At 33.6% G+C, this 14,865-nt stretch overlaps 4 protein-coding genes and 1 pseudogene across 8 annotated transcripts; 3 read left to right on the top strand and 2 right to left on the bottom strand.

Moving 5' to 3' along the window:
• The first annotated feature begins 4,810 nt into the window (after nucleotides 1–4,810).
• LOC9317562 (cytokinin riboside 5'-monophosphate phosphoribohydrolase LOG3) lies at nucleotides 4,811–8,069 on the top strand. Of its 4 annotated transcripts, none has more exons than XM_021027671.1 (8): nucleotides 4,811–5,066; nucleotides 5,167–5,295; nucleotides 5,615–5,712; nucleotides 5,898–5,928; nucleotides 6,417–6,516; nucleotides 7,350–7,420; nucleotides 7,499–7,642; nucleotides 7,721–8,069. In XM_021027671.1, the coding sequence occupies exons 2-8, from the start codon at nucleotides 5,173–5,175 to the stop codon at nucleotides 7,799–7,801; spliced, it is 648 nt and encodes a 215-aa protein (XP_020883330.1). In that variant the 5' UTR covers nucleotides 4,811–5,066; nucleotides 5,167–5,172; the 3' UTR covers nucleotides 7,802–8,069. The 4 variants fall into 4 exon arrangements, with proteins under 4 accessions (XP_020883330.1, XP_020883329.1, XP_002881496.1 ...); XM_021027670.1 differs by having other exon boundaries at nucleotides 5,162–5,295; XM_002881450.2 differs by having other exon boundaries at nucleotides 4,812–5,295.
• An 803-nt stretch (nucleotides 8,070–8,872) lies between these two features.
• LOC9315724 (CASP-like protein 5A1) lies at nucleotides 8,873–10,108 on the top strand. Its single transcript, XM_002881449.2, has 3 exons — nucleotides 8,873–9,176; nucleotides 9,508–9,640; nucleotides 9,771–10,108. Exons 1-3 carry the CDS (start codon nucleotides 8,956–8,958, stop codon nucleotides 9,957–9,959), a joined length of 543 nt encoding a protein of 180 aa, XP_002881495.1. The 5' UTR covers nucleotides 8,873–8,955; the 3' UTR covers nucleotides 9,960–10,108.
• An 856-nt stretch (nucleotides 10,109–10,964) lies between these two features.
• Nucleotides 10,965–12,283, bottom strand: LOC9317561. Its single transcript, XM_002879610.2, has 4 exons — nucleotides 12,085–12,283; nucleotides 11,695–11,806; nucleotides 11,365–11,424; nucleotides 10,965–11,276 (listed from the first exon to the last, which is right to left on the bottom strand). The coding sequence occupies exons 1-4, from the start codon at nucleotides 12,213–12,215 to the stop codon at nucleotides 11,184–11,186; spliced, it is 396 nt and encodes a 131-aa protein (XP_002879656.1). The 5' UTR covers nucleotides 12,216–12,283; the 3' UTR covers nucleotides 10,965–11,183.
• Nucleotides 12,284–12,457: 174 nt separating this feature from the next.
• Nucleotides 12,458–13,199, top strand: LOC9315723 (60S ribosomal protein L12-1). The gene has a single exon (XM_002881448.2). The coding sequence runs from the start codon at nucleotides 12,524–12,526 to the stop codon at nucleotides 13,022–13,024; it is 501 nt and encodes a 166-aa protein (XP_002881494.1). The 5' UTR covers nucleotides 12,458–12,523; the 3' UTR covers nucleotides 13,025–13,199.
• Nucleotides 13,200–13,433: 234 nt separating this feature from the next.
• LOC9317560 lies at nucleotides 13,434–14,865 on the bottom strand (annotated as a pseudogene). The gene is made up of 4 exons (XR_002332520.1): nucleotides 14,500–14,865; nucleotides 14,097–14,392; nucleotides 13,861–14,001; nucleotides 13,434–13,774 (listed from the first exon to the last, which is right to left on the bottom strand). The product of XR_002332520.1 is annotated as an aquaporin PIP2-2 (transcript).

The following is a 14,865-nucleotide window of genomic DNA, read 5'->3' as shown; positions in this document are numbered from 1 at the left end:
TGATTCCGGTTCAGGTTTTATTATTTGGAATTTTTTTTATTATTCGGTATAAAAGTAACTAATATTTTGGATATATAATTGTTCTTTGGTTTCATTTAAGTATCCAAAATATTTTGGTTCTGGTTTTTTCGGTAATGAAGTTTAAGATTTATTCGGTTATTTCGTCGGTTTCAGTTTGGTTTCAGTGAAACAATTTTCTAATTACTTTTTTTTTGTCATTCACAAATTAATTAATAAATACATCTTTGATGGGTTGTTCAATTAGGCAGAGAAGAGTCTGCAAAAGTAAATTCAGAATTTTCTAATTACTTTTTAAAAATTTATTTGATTAGTTATTAGAAAAAAGAATTCAGCCAGATTCAGCAGTTACCATTTAAAGTTTAAATTATTCAGCCAGATTCCGCAGAAAAACACAAATATAGAGTGTAAATGGTAACATAAAAAAAATATTCAGCCAGATTCAGCAATTTCGCAGTTACCATTTGCATTAAACTAAATTCAGCCAGATTCAACAGTTTTTCCAACATCAACAGATACATAGTATGTTCATTTCAGATAAAAATTTGGATTATAGCGATTCATAACTCGAATTAAAATATTTTTGGCTATTAAAAATTATACATCAAATTTATATTTTAAAATAAGTTAGATCATACAAATACGATATATAAATAATTCATACACATAAAATCATTACCAGTTTAGACAAGAGACATATTTATGTTCAGATATCTATAGATAATTTTAGATAATTTTAATAAATTTTAGATACTTAAATATAATTTTCTAAATTTTTGCAAAAATAACTCATACTTATGCTAAAATAATATTTAAAATATCAAATTAAAAAAAATTGTTAATCATCCTAATCATATTAAGGATTTAAAGTACTAGAGAACAATGAAAAATCAATAAGATAATCTATACTATATTACCATGTTTATTTTTAAATTAATTTTTCAACAAAACTTTGACAAAGCTTTCTATTAATTAATTATATCTTTTTAATAGTTCAAAAATTAGATTTGGAAGAACAACTCAATTTTGCTAAAAAGGTATTAATTCTAGTATTTATTTATTGGTATAAGAGTTAATTAGACTATTAGATAATTTTATCTATTTTATTTAGATATTTTCCCTTAGTTATTCTATTAATATTCATAATTATTTGACGATATTTCAGTTAAAGTCTTAATTATTTCGACAGATTCTGCTGAAAAGCACAAAAAAATTCAGTTAGATTCAGCGGTTACCATTTGAAAATGTAAAAATTCAGCCAGATTCAGCTAAAAATCACTAAAAATTCAGCTAGATTCAGCAATTCAGCCGGATTCAGCCAGATTCCTCGGTTACCATTTAGACTCTATATTCAACCAGATTCAGCAATTCAGCCAGATTCAGCCAGATTCTTCGGTTACCATTTACACCCTTTATAATGAAATTTATAGTCTCTTTTTAAACAAAATGAACTACTTCTATGACAGCTAGTACTTTCTTTGGAACAACAAGGAAAATCAAAGTGACTTTTAAAAGTAATTTAGAATTTCGTTAGAACTTTAACATCATAAAAATCGGTTAAAGACAAAATATTAACCTTTTCTGCTTAAAAGAAGAAATTGTTCTTCAAATATCCACTTTTCGAAGTTCTGTTTTTCTTTGTTTCCTAACAACACTTACAAAAAAGATTCGACTATGAAACTTCATGTACCCATTTTCATATAACCTTTCAATTTAATTAGAGTGAAAGTATCATCTAATGAAATAGTGATATCACTGCCATCGTCATGGTTATTATAATAAAATAAAAAATTGGGTCGGATGTGAAAAACCTTCGTGGAAGAAAACTAGAGACGGCAAAAAATTGCGCATGCAAGCATAGATAATAAAACACAGTAATTTACAAACTTACTTATGTGTTATAATCTCTATAACCCTACATATATGGAATGGGCAGCATCTACTCAGATCTTGGGATTGCAACTATCTTATGTTCTAATTAGTTAAATATTCACACGCTTAAACATATATTATAAACAAATAAACATGATTTTATATTAAAACTGTCAGCTTACAATAAATTAGTATTAAAATGTAGGGGTTACTGCCATTCCAAGCCAACAAATCCAATAGGGTTATATATAGGATGCTATAGCTTAGGGTGATATGTGGAACGATGGAATCTCGTTCTTTCTAATAGGATATTCTAAATTAAGTGATCAGTCCATACTTTTTAAACCAAATAAAATATGTTGACTAGATGTTTTATAAATAATGATTCATTTTTACGTTAGTAATTTAGAGTTTTGATGATGGATAACATTAGAGGTTTTGATGATGGATAACATGCACCAATCTTTCATCTTCGATCGCGTTAAAAGTAAATTAAAAACAAAGACAAAAATAAATTTTTTGTTGGTTTTTTGCTCCATAATGTGGAGCCAGCAATTTTCTTGCTTATATTTGTTAATTTGCTTATTTATAGTTTATGAACATTTAGTTTAGAACATATACAATCGTTTCAAATGAGTTTATTGCATTTTGCCACCAGTACTATTCAAAACGTTAAAACATTATCATCTGTCGAAACTCTACCTTGTGTCCTTGTCTCATACGGTCATACCACAATATAACGTACGTGGAGCGATAACACCAAGTGGAATTAGAAAGACAACTTAGTTACACAAGAAGATGGGGCAATGCTAAGAAGTGTTTTTAGTAAAACTATAAAAAGGTTAAAATGAGTATAGGGGAATAAAAAATAGAAGAAATGTTTCCTATGCAAAGAACAAGAAGAAGGTTGTCTACATAGGGAGGGTGAATTGGGCTACATTGGTAATAAAAGCCATAACTCACTTTGTGTTTCTTATTTCAATCATCAATTGGCACATTGCTCCATATCTCAGACATCATCATCTCATTAACTTCTTCATTCTATATACAAATATATATAAAAAATGTATGTATATATCTATTGGTGTACCCATAACATTTCCATGGTTCCATTAATAAGTCTATATTAGTGGGTTCTTCTTGTCCTGGTTTTCTTTTTGTTTGCATGAGTATCAGTAAATAACGTTTGTACCCATCTTACACTGTCCAGATATAAGCTGTCCATTCTTTTTCTAAATAATTTGATCGAAAATGAATTATTTGTCCTATTCTCGATAAAGGGAATAAAAGTGAGGGAACTTTATCACTGATCCATCAATTTTAAAAATCTAAAATGGTTATTTTGTTTCATTGAGAACTCTCTTCAAGAAAATTGCGATATGGCTTTATACTCTTATAAATATGCATAAAAGAATATTACTGCATAACATTATTACTAGCATATTAGAAAAGTACATATACACGATCTATACCATTTTTCCTGTCTTGTTCTTATTCATTTGGACAGATTTATAGAAACAACTTAAAAACTGATTGATGGTGAAATTGATGAGCATGTGATGTGATCGATCAAACACAACTAGTTGAGTGACTTGCGTCTATTGTTTTACTGATATTTACTTAATTACCTGTTTACTAAAATATCATGTTCTGATCATTATAACTGTATATTACGGTACGGTTTACAAACGAATATTGATAACATAAACATTTTATTCTTATCATTTAGAATTTGATGGAAATGTAGATTTGTGACTTTGTGTATTAAAACAATTATGAATAATTAGATATAAGATCTTATATATACACACCCTATAAATCTATAATGAATCTTCACCACGCATGAGTCTTATATAAAGTTTATGATAGCATTTCTATATATGTCACATTGCCCTAATCATTCATAAAGTTGTATACTAAATAGATTTCCTTTATCTAGGACTAGATGTATAAGATCTTAATTACACGCAAATTGTATCGTTTCTTGGAACATTAATTAAAATCATAACAGTGTACATGCGAATGTTTCTCTCATCTGATGACCAGATCAAAATTAAGCTTCAACATTCAAATTAGAAGACCAAGATTTAAATAATTAGCTAGAAGAACATGTTCATGATACTTCCACCTCGAGGTAACATAGAAAAATTAAAACTTTAGAATCGGTTATCACTTCATTGATTCCGAAAGAATTTTGTTTTTGTTGATGTCAATAAAGTGATTGTTCTTTGCTAAAGTCGAACATGGTTTTGTCACAAGTTTACGTTTGAACCAACATATGAGTTAGTTATTATTTGTTTTGAAATACGAGGATATCTCTATCTAATCCTCAAATATAAACGTCAAAGAATCCTCAAATGGTATTTTCTCTTATGATCTTAGAACTAAATAATCATCCGTCACAACTTTTTTACGGATTATATATATAATTTTTTTTTGTAATAAAGGATTATACGGATTCTTGTTTCTCCTTCAAAAATAGTCGGGGTTCGTGAGTTCAAGTATTTCATGTCAACAAGTACATGAGCTTGCCTAACCATAAGGTCCATAACCAAAGGTTTTTTTTTCCAACGATCGTCACAACGAAGATTTTTGGTAGTAGCTACTGTTTTGAAACAAAAGAAAAAAAAATAATAAGAGGAGAAAAACAAAACTAACACAAGGAAGCATTTGGTCACGCGTGCCAAGATGAGCTGTATGCGGTTGGGGAAAGACCCGCGTGCTTAAATCTCTCACGTGTGAAGACCACAACAAACAACGAATAAAAAGAAATTTGATTAATAGTATGGTGTATAAACAAAATACGAAATACCAAAGGAATATTTCTAAAGGTACGATATTTTCGACTTAGAAGTGTTTTAGTCCACGTATATAAAAAAAAAAAAAAAAGAAGTGTTTTAGTCCAAATTTTTCTTTTCCAAAATATACCTTAATAAAATTTAGGTATACATTTTCTATTTCTAAACTTTACTAATCATTAATTTTTCTTAATAAATGTCGTACTTTTGAAAATGCCAAATAAAAAGTAAAGTAATTTATTAAAATATAAATCAATCGATGACGAGCATGACGAGAAGACGCACTATATAACAACCATCCATGAGCCAAACCCATTAGTGGTAAAAAGATAAACTATAACAACAACGAAAAAAGAAGAGTTTTCAGATATCAATTAGGTTAGTTTGACAACTCGTAAAACAGTTTTAAGAAATTAGATTCTTGTGCTCAAAGAAACCTTAAACTGTTTACCTTTTTCTCTTTCCAACCAAAGTTTAGAATCAAATGGAGATCAAAGGTGAAACGATGCAAAAGTCAAAGTTCAGAAGAATCTGTGTCTTCTGTGGAAGCAGCCAAGGCAAGAAGAGTAGTTACCAAGATGCTGCTGTTGATCTCGGCAACGAACTGGTAACACATACATGACTTTCAACGCGGTTTTGTCTTTGATTCTGCTGGTGGGTTTTGAGATAAGATGATGATGTGCTTCTTTCTTTCATTATGGTCTGCAAAAGTGTAATTTTTTGATAAACATGTCCACAAGATGTGTAACTTTTGCAAATGCAGAGCATTTTTCTTTCTTCTATGAAACGTGCCAAGTGAGATATGTTTCCGTTTTGGTAAACGGGTTTGAATCTATGCTTCATGTAGAACTCAAAGCTTCCGACTGTTTTTTTACCAAATCTAGGCTTCATGTGTAACTCTGTTTTCTCTTGATTTTGTTTTGCAGGTTTCAAGGAATATTGATCTAGTCTATGGAGGTGGGAGCATAGGATTGATGGGTTTGGTTTCACAAGCTGTTCATGATGGTGGTCGTCATGTTATTGGGTAACTTTATTATAGTCAAATCACTTAAAACTCTTTCTCTCTTTAATCTCTTCTGTTAAAACAACTTTGTGAATCTTTATTGAGATCATACAAAAGAAAACTGTATTTTGAGTTTGTGATGGAACACAATTGTCTAATAACTTCTAATAAACCTCCTTTTTTGTCATCTTGTTGTCACTCTACAGAATCATTCCCAAGACCCTCATGCCTAGAGAGGTAAAAATTTCAAGATTTCCCAATTTTTAATACTAAAACATTATTATTTGTTTATTAATATATCTGTAAGTTCTCCAAATCCCCATTCAAACCCATTTAATCTCCAGTCTTTGCTTCAGTTTTACTCTTCTCTCTATTTATTACCCTTTGTTAAGTCTAATAATGATTATGAGTAGTTTCTCTTTTCTGCCTCCTCTTCATTTCAATTAGGTACCCTAAAATAAAAATATCTTCTTTGTTTATGTTATTTTAAACAAAAGGTATGTGAAAAAATGATGAAAAGAGGTGAACTAGATTAGGGTTCTGTAAAAAAAATGAATGTAAGAGATTCAAAAAAAGCCAATATTACGATTACTTGCAATGCCATCATTGCTTTTGCCTGTAGAAGAGTCCAAACCTGCTTTTTCTCTTTAACTACTTTTAATTATTACTTCCTTTTATATAGTTTTTCTTTTAAAAGAATTGGTGGATGTGCTCTTTGTTTGCAGTTGACTGGTGAAACAGTAGGAGAAGTAAGAGCAGTTGCAGATATGCACCAAAGGAAAGCTGAGATGGCTAAGCACTCTGATGCTTTTATTGCCTTACCAGGTTTTGTTTTTAAACCCCCTCCACTCAAAATTATCATCATTTTTTTATATATTTTAAACCTAAAATTTTTGCTTTTCTTTCAAACCAAGTAATGATGATAAAGAAAAATTGGTCAAAACTCTAGTGACACATGAGCCTCAAGAACACCAGTTTAGGCATTTTTTAGCCTTTTAAATAAATTTATGGGAAATAAAAAGTTTAAAATAGGAATTTGTTCATGAAAAGATTTTAAAAAGTTTGACTGATTTTGCCAAAGAGAGAAGAAAACAATTTGGTAAAACTAAAAACATGTTGTCTTGGTCAAGCTGTAGTGTGAAAGCTACACTGAAAAGTTTTCTCTATTTTTTTTGGTATGGAAAAATTTTAAAATTAATAAAAAGTCTCTACAGTCTAAGATAAAGGACCTTGACCCATCAACATCTGGCACTTAAAATTAGACATTTTTTTTGTTTCTCTTCTCTTTACTCTGTTTATTGCTCTGCTTTTAACTTAGGAGGTACTTACTATCCATATAGCTTGTGTGACCAAAGTTTTCTTCTTACCTATTTCAAGGTAAGATACAAAAACCTGAAACAGTCCCATAAATAGCATATTTTTGCCCACACTGAATCTGAAATCATTATGGAAAGTCAAGTTCTTTCAAAGATCTTGCTTTTCTAATCATATTCATGCCATTGTACAAACTTGTAACAGAGACGAGAAGACTCTATTATTTGGTTTGTCTTGTACATAACAAACTTGTTGACTTGACCATATATCATAGTAACTAATTTATCTCCTCTTTTTTTATCTTGTAACTAATCAAATCTAAAAATTTTGTATGAAAATTGTAGGTGGTTATGGAACACTTGAAGAATTGCTTGAAGTCATAACTTGGGCTCAGCTTGGTATACATGACAAGCCGGTAAAAAATAAACCCTTTTCTCACATTTTAATCAAAAAGATTCAACTTAAATAACAACATATCAATCATTTTCTGTAGGTGGGTTTGCTCAATGTTGATGGATACTACAACTCTCTGCTCTCATTCATTGACAAAGCTGTCGAAGAAGGATTCATCAGCCCGAATGCTCGTGAGATCATCGTCTCTTCACCTACTGCTAAAGAGCTGGTGAAAAAGCTAGAGGTAAATTAAAGAAAAAATGAAGATGGATCATTTGTTTCTTCATAATCTCTTAATTATTTGTTGTTGGTGTTTTTGTAGGAATATGCACCTTGCCATGAAAGTGTTGCAACTAAGCTTTGTTGGGAGATGGAACGGATTGGTTACTCGTCTGAAGAGTGATTAAGATCAAGATTATCAATATAACTATTTAAAATATTTTATAATATAGATTTGAAACTTTCGAAGATTTCATGATTTTAATCTTACTAAAAAAGGAAGGAATAGATTTTGATTAGTTGGGTAAAATTTCCACTACGGAGGAAATTCTTTTTATGTAAATTATTAGTAATGTCTTTTTAACTCGAAGCTAAATGTTTTTAGTTGATGTAAGTGTCGCAACTCTCTCTATCTACTATTGTAACCAAGACAAGTTTCACACCTTCGTATCTATATCTCTTCACAGAAAAACAATACAGACAAAAAGATATATTATATATGTGTAAGATTATGTATTGTCAATACTCAATGCCAGAGATTGTCTCTTAACAAGAAAAAACAAACGAAAACAACACGAAATCTAAAATAGCTTTATCAAAAAGGAAATCTAATAAAGCAACCAGCTTTTCTATAATTCAGATGATAAATAAAATTTTCATTTTATTTGAATTGTTCAAATAAACTTTGAGTGTGTTTTTTTGTCATTTAATACTAACTTAAATATAAACTGTCTAAAATAATATTACACAGGGCTCTATTATATAGATAGATATTCCAATTTGCATGATAATAAGTAAAAATAACTATGGTTGTAAAATGTAAACAAAAGAGAAAGGTATTTTCGTTAATATATGTTTATATTCAAGTAAAATTGTGTGATTTTTTAAAATAACTGATAGTTAGCAAAATAACATGTTATGAGCAAAATAACAAATCTATATCATATTAAAAAAACTCATAACTGCGTATTTTCTGGTAAAATAACATTTTTTAGATCTACCTTAATAAGTCAACCATATACTTAATAAGTCAACATCTTTCAAACAGTCGTTAAAAAAAATCAATAAAAACCGACAGTAATACTATGTTTTTGTCGATGTTAAGTTAACATACTGTTTTTATAATTTTTTAACAACGTCGGTTACTCAGTTTCTCTGTTCAATAGAATGTTAAATTTGATACTAAAGTGTATTATGCTTTGTCAGAAATATTAAAGTTTAAGAGTTTTGGGTCAATTTTATCAAAACACATCACATTTTTATTTAATTTGTCAAAGGTCAAAACGTCTTTTTCAGTTGCAGTTTCTTTGGTGGGAACTGTTCGAGGCGTTTTAGCTGATGATGAACGTGAGCCGGCCGGTGATTCACCCGGTGGATGCGCTTCCGGTGGCTCCGACAACCGGAGCGATCGATAGACCACCAGTGAGGATGAAGGATGTGCAAGGCATGCCCGGAACCACCGGTGGTCTCATCCTCCGTCTCTCTCAGTTCGTCCCAGCTCTTATCTCCGTCTCCGTCATGGTCACCACCTCCGACTTCCGCTCCGCCACCGCATTCTGGTAATCGAAACTCTACACCTAGGTTTTTAGAAATTCGATGATTTTAGATTCTGTAAACTTTAGGGTTTTTGGAAATTCGATATCGTGTAATGAGAATTTTGCTCGTCTAATTCGTCTGATAATGGCGTGAAATTAGGGTTTTGAGTTCATATGCATGTAGAACGAATTAAGGGCTCACGCAAAAACAGAAAATTTGAATCAAAACCCAAATTTTTATTTGCAAAGCATGAAAAAAAACATTCTTTGGAATCAGAATTGTGATTTAGCTGAACAATTGGGTTTATAAGACAATTTGAATCTGACAAGACATATAACTCTTATCCTGTGACAGTTGCTTGGTTCTTGCGGTTAGCCTGCAAAGCATGTGGAGCTTGTCTTTATTTCTTGTCGATGCTTATGCTCTTCTGGTGAGAAGAAGCCTTCGGAATCACTCTGTTGTTCAGTGTTTCACAATTGGAGATGGTGTAAGGACAAATTCAATCTCTCTCTCTATCTCTCCCTTTTCTTAGTTTAATTGTTGCTATTGTCTCTTGATGTTTTAATTAGTTACTAGAGGCATCGTGAGTGACTTGTTTTAAACTCCCATTGTTGCAGGTCACATCGACCCTTACGTTTGCAGCTGCATCTGCGTCTGCTGGCATAACTGTACTCATCAACGACCTTGGACAATGTAACGTGAATCACTGCACAAGGTTTGAGACCGCCACAGCAATGGCCTTCATCAGCTGGTTTGCTGTGTCTCCCTCCTTTATTCTCAACTTCTGGTCCTTAGCCACCCACTAAATATAGCACAAGTTCAGAGAAATCCATCTTCCTAGTATAATGTAAATAAAGGGTGGTGTATTATAATTTATCGCTTGATTAGCAAATGTTTTGAAACAGATATATTACATCGGAAAATCATAGTACAAGAAAACAGTTTGCTTTCGTGACTTGACTCTGAGAGTTGATCTTATCGGTAATCGGTTAAGCGCAGTCATATCACATTTCCATGTGTCATCATGTTTATATCAACAAAATAGTGATTTATGTGGAATCTTGAGGCAATATAAGTTAGGAGGAGAAAAGGAGTGAGCGGTTGGGTTTGGGTGAATAGATGATGTTGAAACGTAACTTATTGTAGATTTCAAGTTAGATAAGGATGATGCATAATAATATGGAGAGATATGATTTGCTAATTTTGTGTGTTTTTCGTTTTGAGTTGGGTGAAAGTGTGAAACTTAAACTTCTCCATAGTGTCTGGAGTCCGACGTTGAGTAATCAACAGGAAAGTTAGATATGTGACGAAATCAATCAGTAACCCAAGAAGAAAGAAATGAAATTGATGGGTGTGATGGAATTGAGTTAGACCAATTCACGAAAATATTATGAAACGTTAACGTTATGCAACTGGCAGAAATATGATAACGAAATCAATTTTTAAATTTGTTGAATTACTATGAGCACTTTTCGAGAGTTTTCATCTATGGATTCCATTAGCACTTTTCGATGAAGGAAACCGAAAGTGCTAATGCAATCCATCCGCAATAAGACGATCACAAGGAGAAATTAGTAGCTTAAAAAGTCATACTTGGCGATATTCATATTGCTTACTTTTGTATGGTTTCCTGTTTTACTTCTAAATACCATAAAACCGGACTGGTACCGCTGTGCTCTCACAGAACCTAAGCGGCAACAACAACACAAGCGAGGCTAATCACTATGAGGTACAAGTGCAAACTTCCTTCAAGAACTAATCAATGCAGTTTTTCACCTATCTCGTATTTATAATCAAGATATATTTGGAGATAACAAATCACCATCTAATACTCAGAAAAAAACTACATGAATTCAGTGAGAGGGTCTGAGAACTGAATTCTAAATTGATTTATCAATACAAGATTGTGTGGTTGGTGTTTCTGAAAAGCTATTTCCATGATAGAGCCTATATAATGTATATGACAATCCGGGATATTCTTACCAGTAAAGGACTAAATCTATCACTGACAACATATCAAGAACAGTATTCTAACGGGGTGACTGTCGTGAGTGGCACTTTAACCGTGAAGCTTCAAGCTCTTGTTTTAATGTCTCTATTCGAATGAGCAATGCCGCATTTTCCTACCCAAGAGACAGTGAACTAATGAGCCATGATCATCCACCATAAGCCAATACCAAAGAAATTTGAATTTTTGAGTGGGAATGTCACCTTTTGTAATGACTCCAGCTTTTGATTGAAGGTGTTTCCATTCCCAGATGACTGTTTGATCTACCAGAACAAGACAATGCCCAAAATCAATAGAAATACACTTAAACCATTTACCAAAATCATTTGAATGAACAAAATGCGAAAAAAAATCTACGTAGAGCAGACACGGCTGTACATTTCGAGAATTACTGTTAAGACCACCAATTAACACAGGGCAACCATATAACTAGTGACACTCTTACACAGTGTGAAGACTAAGTACTTTGGAAATACATTTCTAAAGCAATTAGAAACCTTTCTATAAGGAGGAGCTTAGTTAATAGTTAATACCAGAGCAAGTTCTGTGTTACATTTAGAAGCTTTCTCAGCTTCCTTATCAAACATTCTCCGCCATTCTGCAGATTCATCCATTGCCTCTCTATTTGCCAAATCAAACTGTCTCCTACACCAAAGTAAAATCTCAAACCATAAACATTTACTTGATTAATCAAATCAACCACCACTACAACACTAACCATAAAACCCCTAATCACATAAAATGCAGCTGAGATACAAAAAGTCAATTCACAAAAAGTTGAGATCCAACAGCTACTGAAATGGGAGACCCTTTATCATGTTCTTACATAAAAACCAATACTTTGAGCAAATCATTACCCAAAAAACCAGAAACTACAGTGATTAAAGTGAATCAAATGAAGAATTAGAATCGTTTTTTCAAACCTTAAGCGTTCTGTGTCATCGGAAGATAGAGTATAATCGATAGTCCAAAGCCTCAAGTAAACAGCGATACCAAGAACAAGAGCTAGAACCAAACCCACAAGTATCGTCTTTCTCTCAGATCCTCCCGCCATTCTTCCTCCTCCTCTGATTTTAGAGGCAACATCCACGAGTTGCCCCAAAGAGACGACTTCAGGAAAAGAAAACGGTTCAACCAAACCGGAGAATATTTAACTAAACCGAACAGAACCGAGTACTCTCTAATTTGTACAGCTTGGGTTAAGCCTTAGAAGCCCATAGAAGCCCGTAAGGGTAGATGCGTAAATTCGGCTTTCGTAAACCCTAATTTCAATCTCCTTCAAAAACCTTCAAGCTCATCTTTAAGCGCCTCCTCGTTTCGGGACTCGATCGTAGAAACCTAAAATCCGAGACAGAAGCAACAATGCCGCCGAAGTTGGATCCGAGTCAGATCGTCGACGTCTACGTCCGTGTAACGGGAGGAGAAGTCGGAGCAGCGAGTTCTCTAGCTCCCAAAATCGGTCCGCTAGGTCTCGCACCAAAGAAGATCGGAGAAGATATCGCGAAAGAAACCGCCAAGGAATGGAAAGGATTACGTGTAACCGTCAAGCTAACGGTGCAGAATCGTCAGGCGAAAGTGACGGTGGTTCCATCAGCAGCAGCACTGGTCATCAAGGCGTTGAAAGAGCCGGAGAGAGATAGGAAGAAGGTGAAGAACATTAAACACAATGGGAATATTTCGTTTGATGATGTGATTGAGATTGCTAGGATCATGAGACCTAGATCTATTGCTAAGGAATTGAGTGGAACTGTGAGAGAGATTCTGGGAACTTGTGTATCTGTTGGTTGTACTGTGGATGGGAAAGATCCTAAAGATATTCAACAGGAGATTCAAGATGGTGAAGTTGAGATTCCTGAGAATTGAAGAATTTGGAAATGGTGTTGTGTTTGTTTCTTTTACCTTTTGAGATTTTAGTTTCTGTTTTTTTGTTTAGAACAACAAGTCAGTTTTGGATTGTTATTGCAGCTTTTTTATTCAATTTTAATTTTATGCTTATGCTTGAACTTGGCTTAGGAATCTGAATTTGCGTTTAGTATCATATACTTGCTGATAATCAAGAACTTGATTCGTGATCCGTCTCCAGTTCTTGGAGCTACTTTTGTTGATTAGAATAGAGAAATGTTTTGGAGTTAGAAATGAGAACGAACAATGGCAATGCTTGTTGTTCAATCATCTGCATTCTCCAAATTGTGTTCGTCTCTCTTAAATTGGCTTCTTTATATTCTTAATCCCCAATTCAATACACTTTGTTTAGAGTAGATGCAGATAAAAATAAGCCAAGGAAAAGTGGTTCTTCTCGAATTTTTTTTTCAATACACTTTAACTCATTGCCAAGAGGAAAACATTTCACTTGATTGATTAGGAATCACACAAATATAAGCAGAAATAGGAAGAAGAAAAGAAAGATACGAGTGGAAAAGAGGGCATGTTTTAAAATAATGTGCCCAATTCCTACATAATTGTACACACTTTTTTTTTGTTTTATGGCTAAGTTCAAACGTTTGCTGCACTTCTGAAGGAACCGAGTGACTTGGAACCTGAGGCCCTGAGGACAAATTGGTGATAAAATGCAGCTATCGCAGCTCCAATGAATGGTCCTACCCAGAATATCCACTGTAATTATATAGACCAAAAAAACATTTCATTATTTTTCCATCAAACATAAAATTGATTAAGCTTAATGAATAAAGAAAACATACATGGTCATCCCATGGCTTGCTCTTGTTAAAGATTACGGCGGCTCCGAAACTCCTGGCCGGGTTGATACCGGTTCCGGTGATCGGAATAGTGGCCAAATGTACCATAAACACCGCAAACCCAATCGGAAGTGGCGCCAACACCTTTCATTTCATAATTCATAACCCAAAGTATATATTAATTAATGTTATCATGTATTTAACTAACGATCTTATAACTGATAAAAATAAATACTAACCGGAACGTGGGAGTCTCTAGCGTTGCGTTTGGGATCAGTGGCGGAGAAGACTGTGTAGACGAGCACGAATGTTCCGATGATCTCTGCGGCAAGTCCCGTGCCTGTGTTGTAACCGTCGGCTAGAGAGTTGGCTCCTCCACCGTAACGAACGTAGTAAGAGCTTTGAAAAGCCTTCACAAACCCAACTCCACAAATAGCACCCAAACACTGAGCCACCATGTAAAGCACCGCCCTAATCAGCGACACCTTCCGAGCCAAGAACAATCCGAATGTCACCGCCGGGTTTATGTGACCACCTACATAAAGTTTTTGGGGTTAATGTCACACACAAACGAGAAATAAAAGTCACAAATTTAAAATTTCTGAAACCGGCTATGAACCGGACCGGTTCGATATATGATACCTGAGATACCGGCGGTGCAGTAGACAAGAATGAAGATCATGCCACCAAAAGCCCACGCGATGCCAAGAATTCCAACGCCGCCACAGTCAACTCAATCTTGTACTTGTAACCGATGACAGTCAAAACGGTGACGTATAAGAAGAGGAGAGTAGCTACGAACTCGGCGATGACTGCTCTGTACAAAGACCACTTGGTAAGCTCCTCCGCGTCGAAAAACGGAGTAGGCGGAGGATCTTCGTAGTCCCTCGTCTGAAATCCATCAGGTCCTCCCACGTCTTTCGCCATATGTGTTAATGGATGTTTCTTGAGTTTCTTAGAAAGTGTTTTGCTTTGGGGTTGTTGTTGGACTTGTGGTTGTGATATGAA

The sequence above is a fragment of the Arabidopsis lyrata genome, assembly GCF_000004255.2.
Source record: "Arabidopsis lyrata subsp. lyrata unplaced genomic scaffold ARALYscaffold_4, whole genome shotgun sequence".
Classification (NCBI taxonomy): Eukaryota; Viridiplantae; Streptophyta; class Magnoliopsida; order Brassicales; family Brassicaceae; genus Arabidopsis; species Arabidopsis lyrata.
Note: the sequence above shows the minus strand (reverse complement) of the source record. Positions and strands in the feature narration are given on the sequence as shown.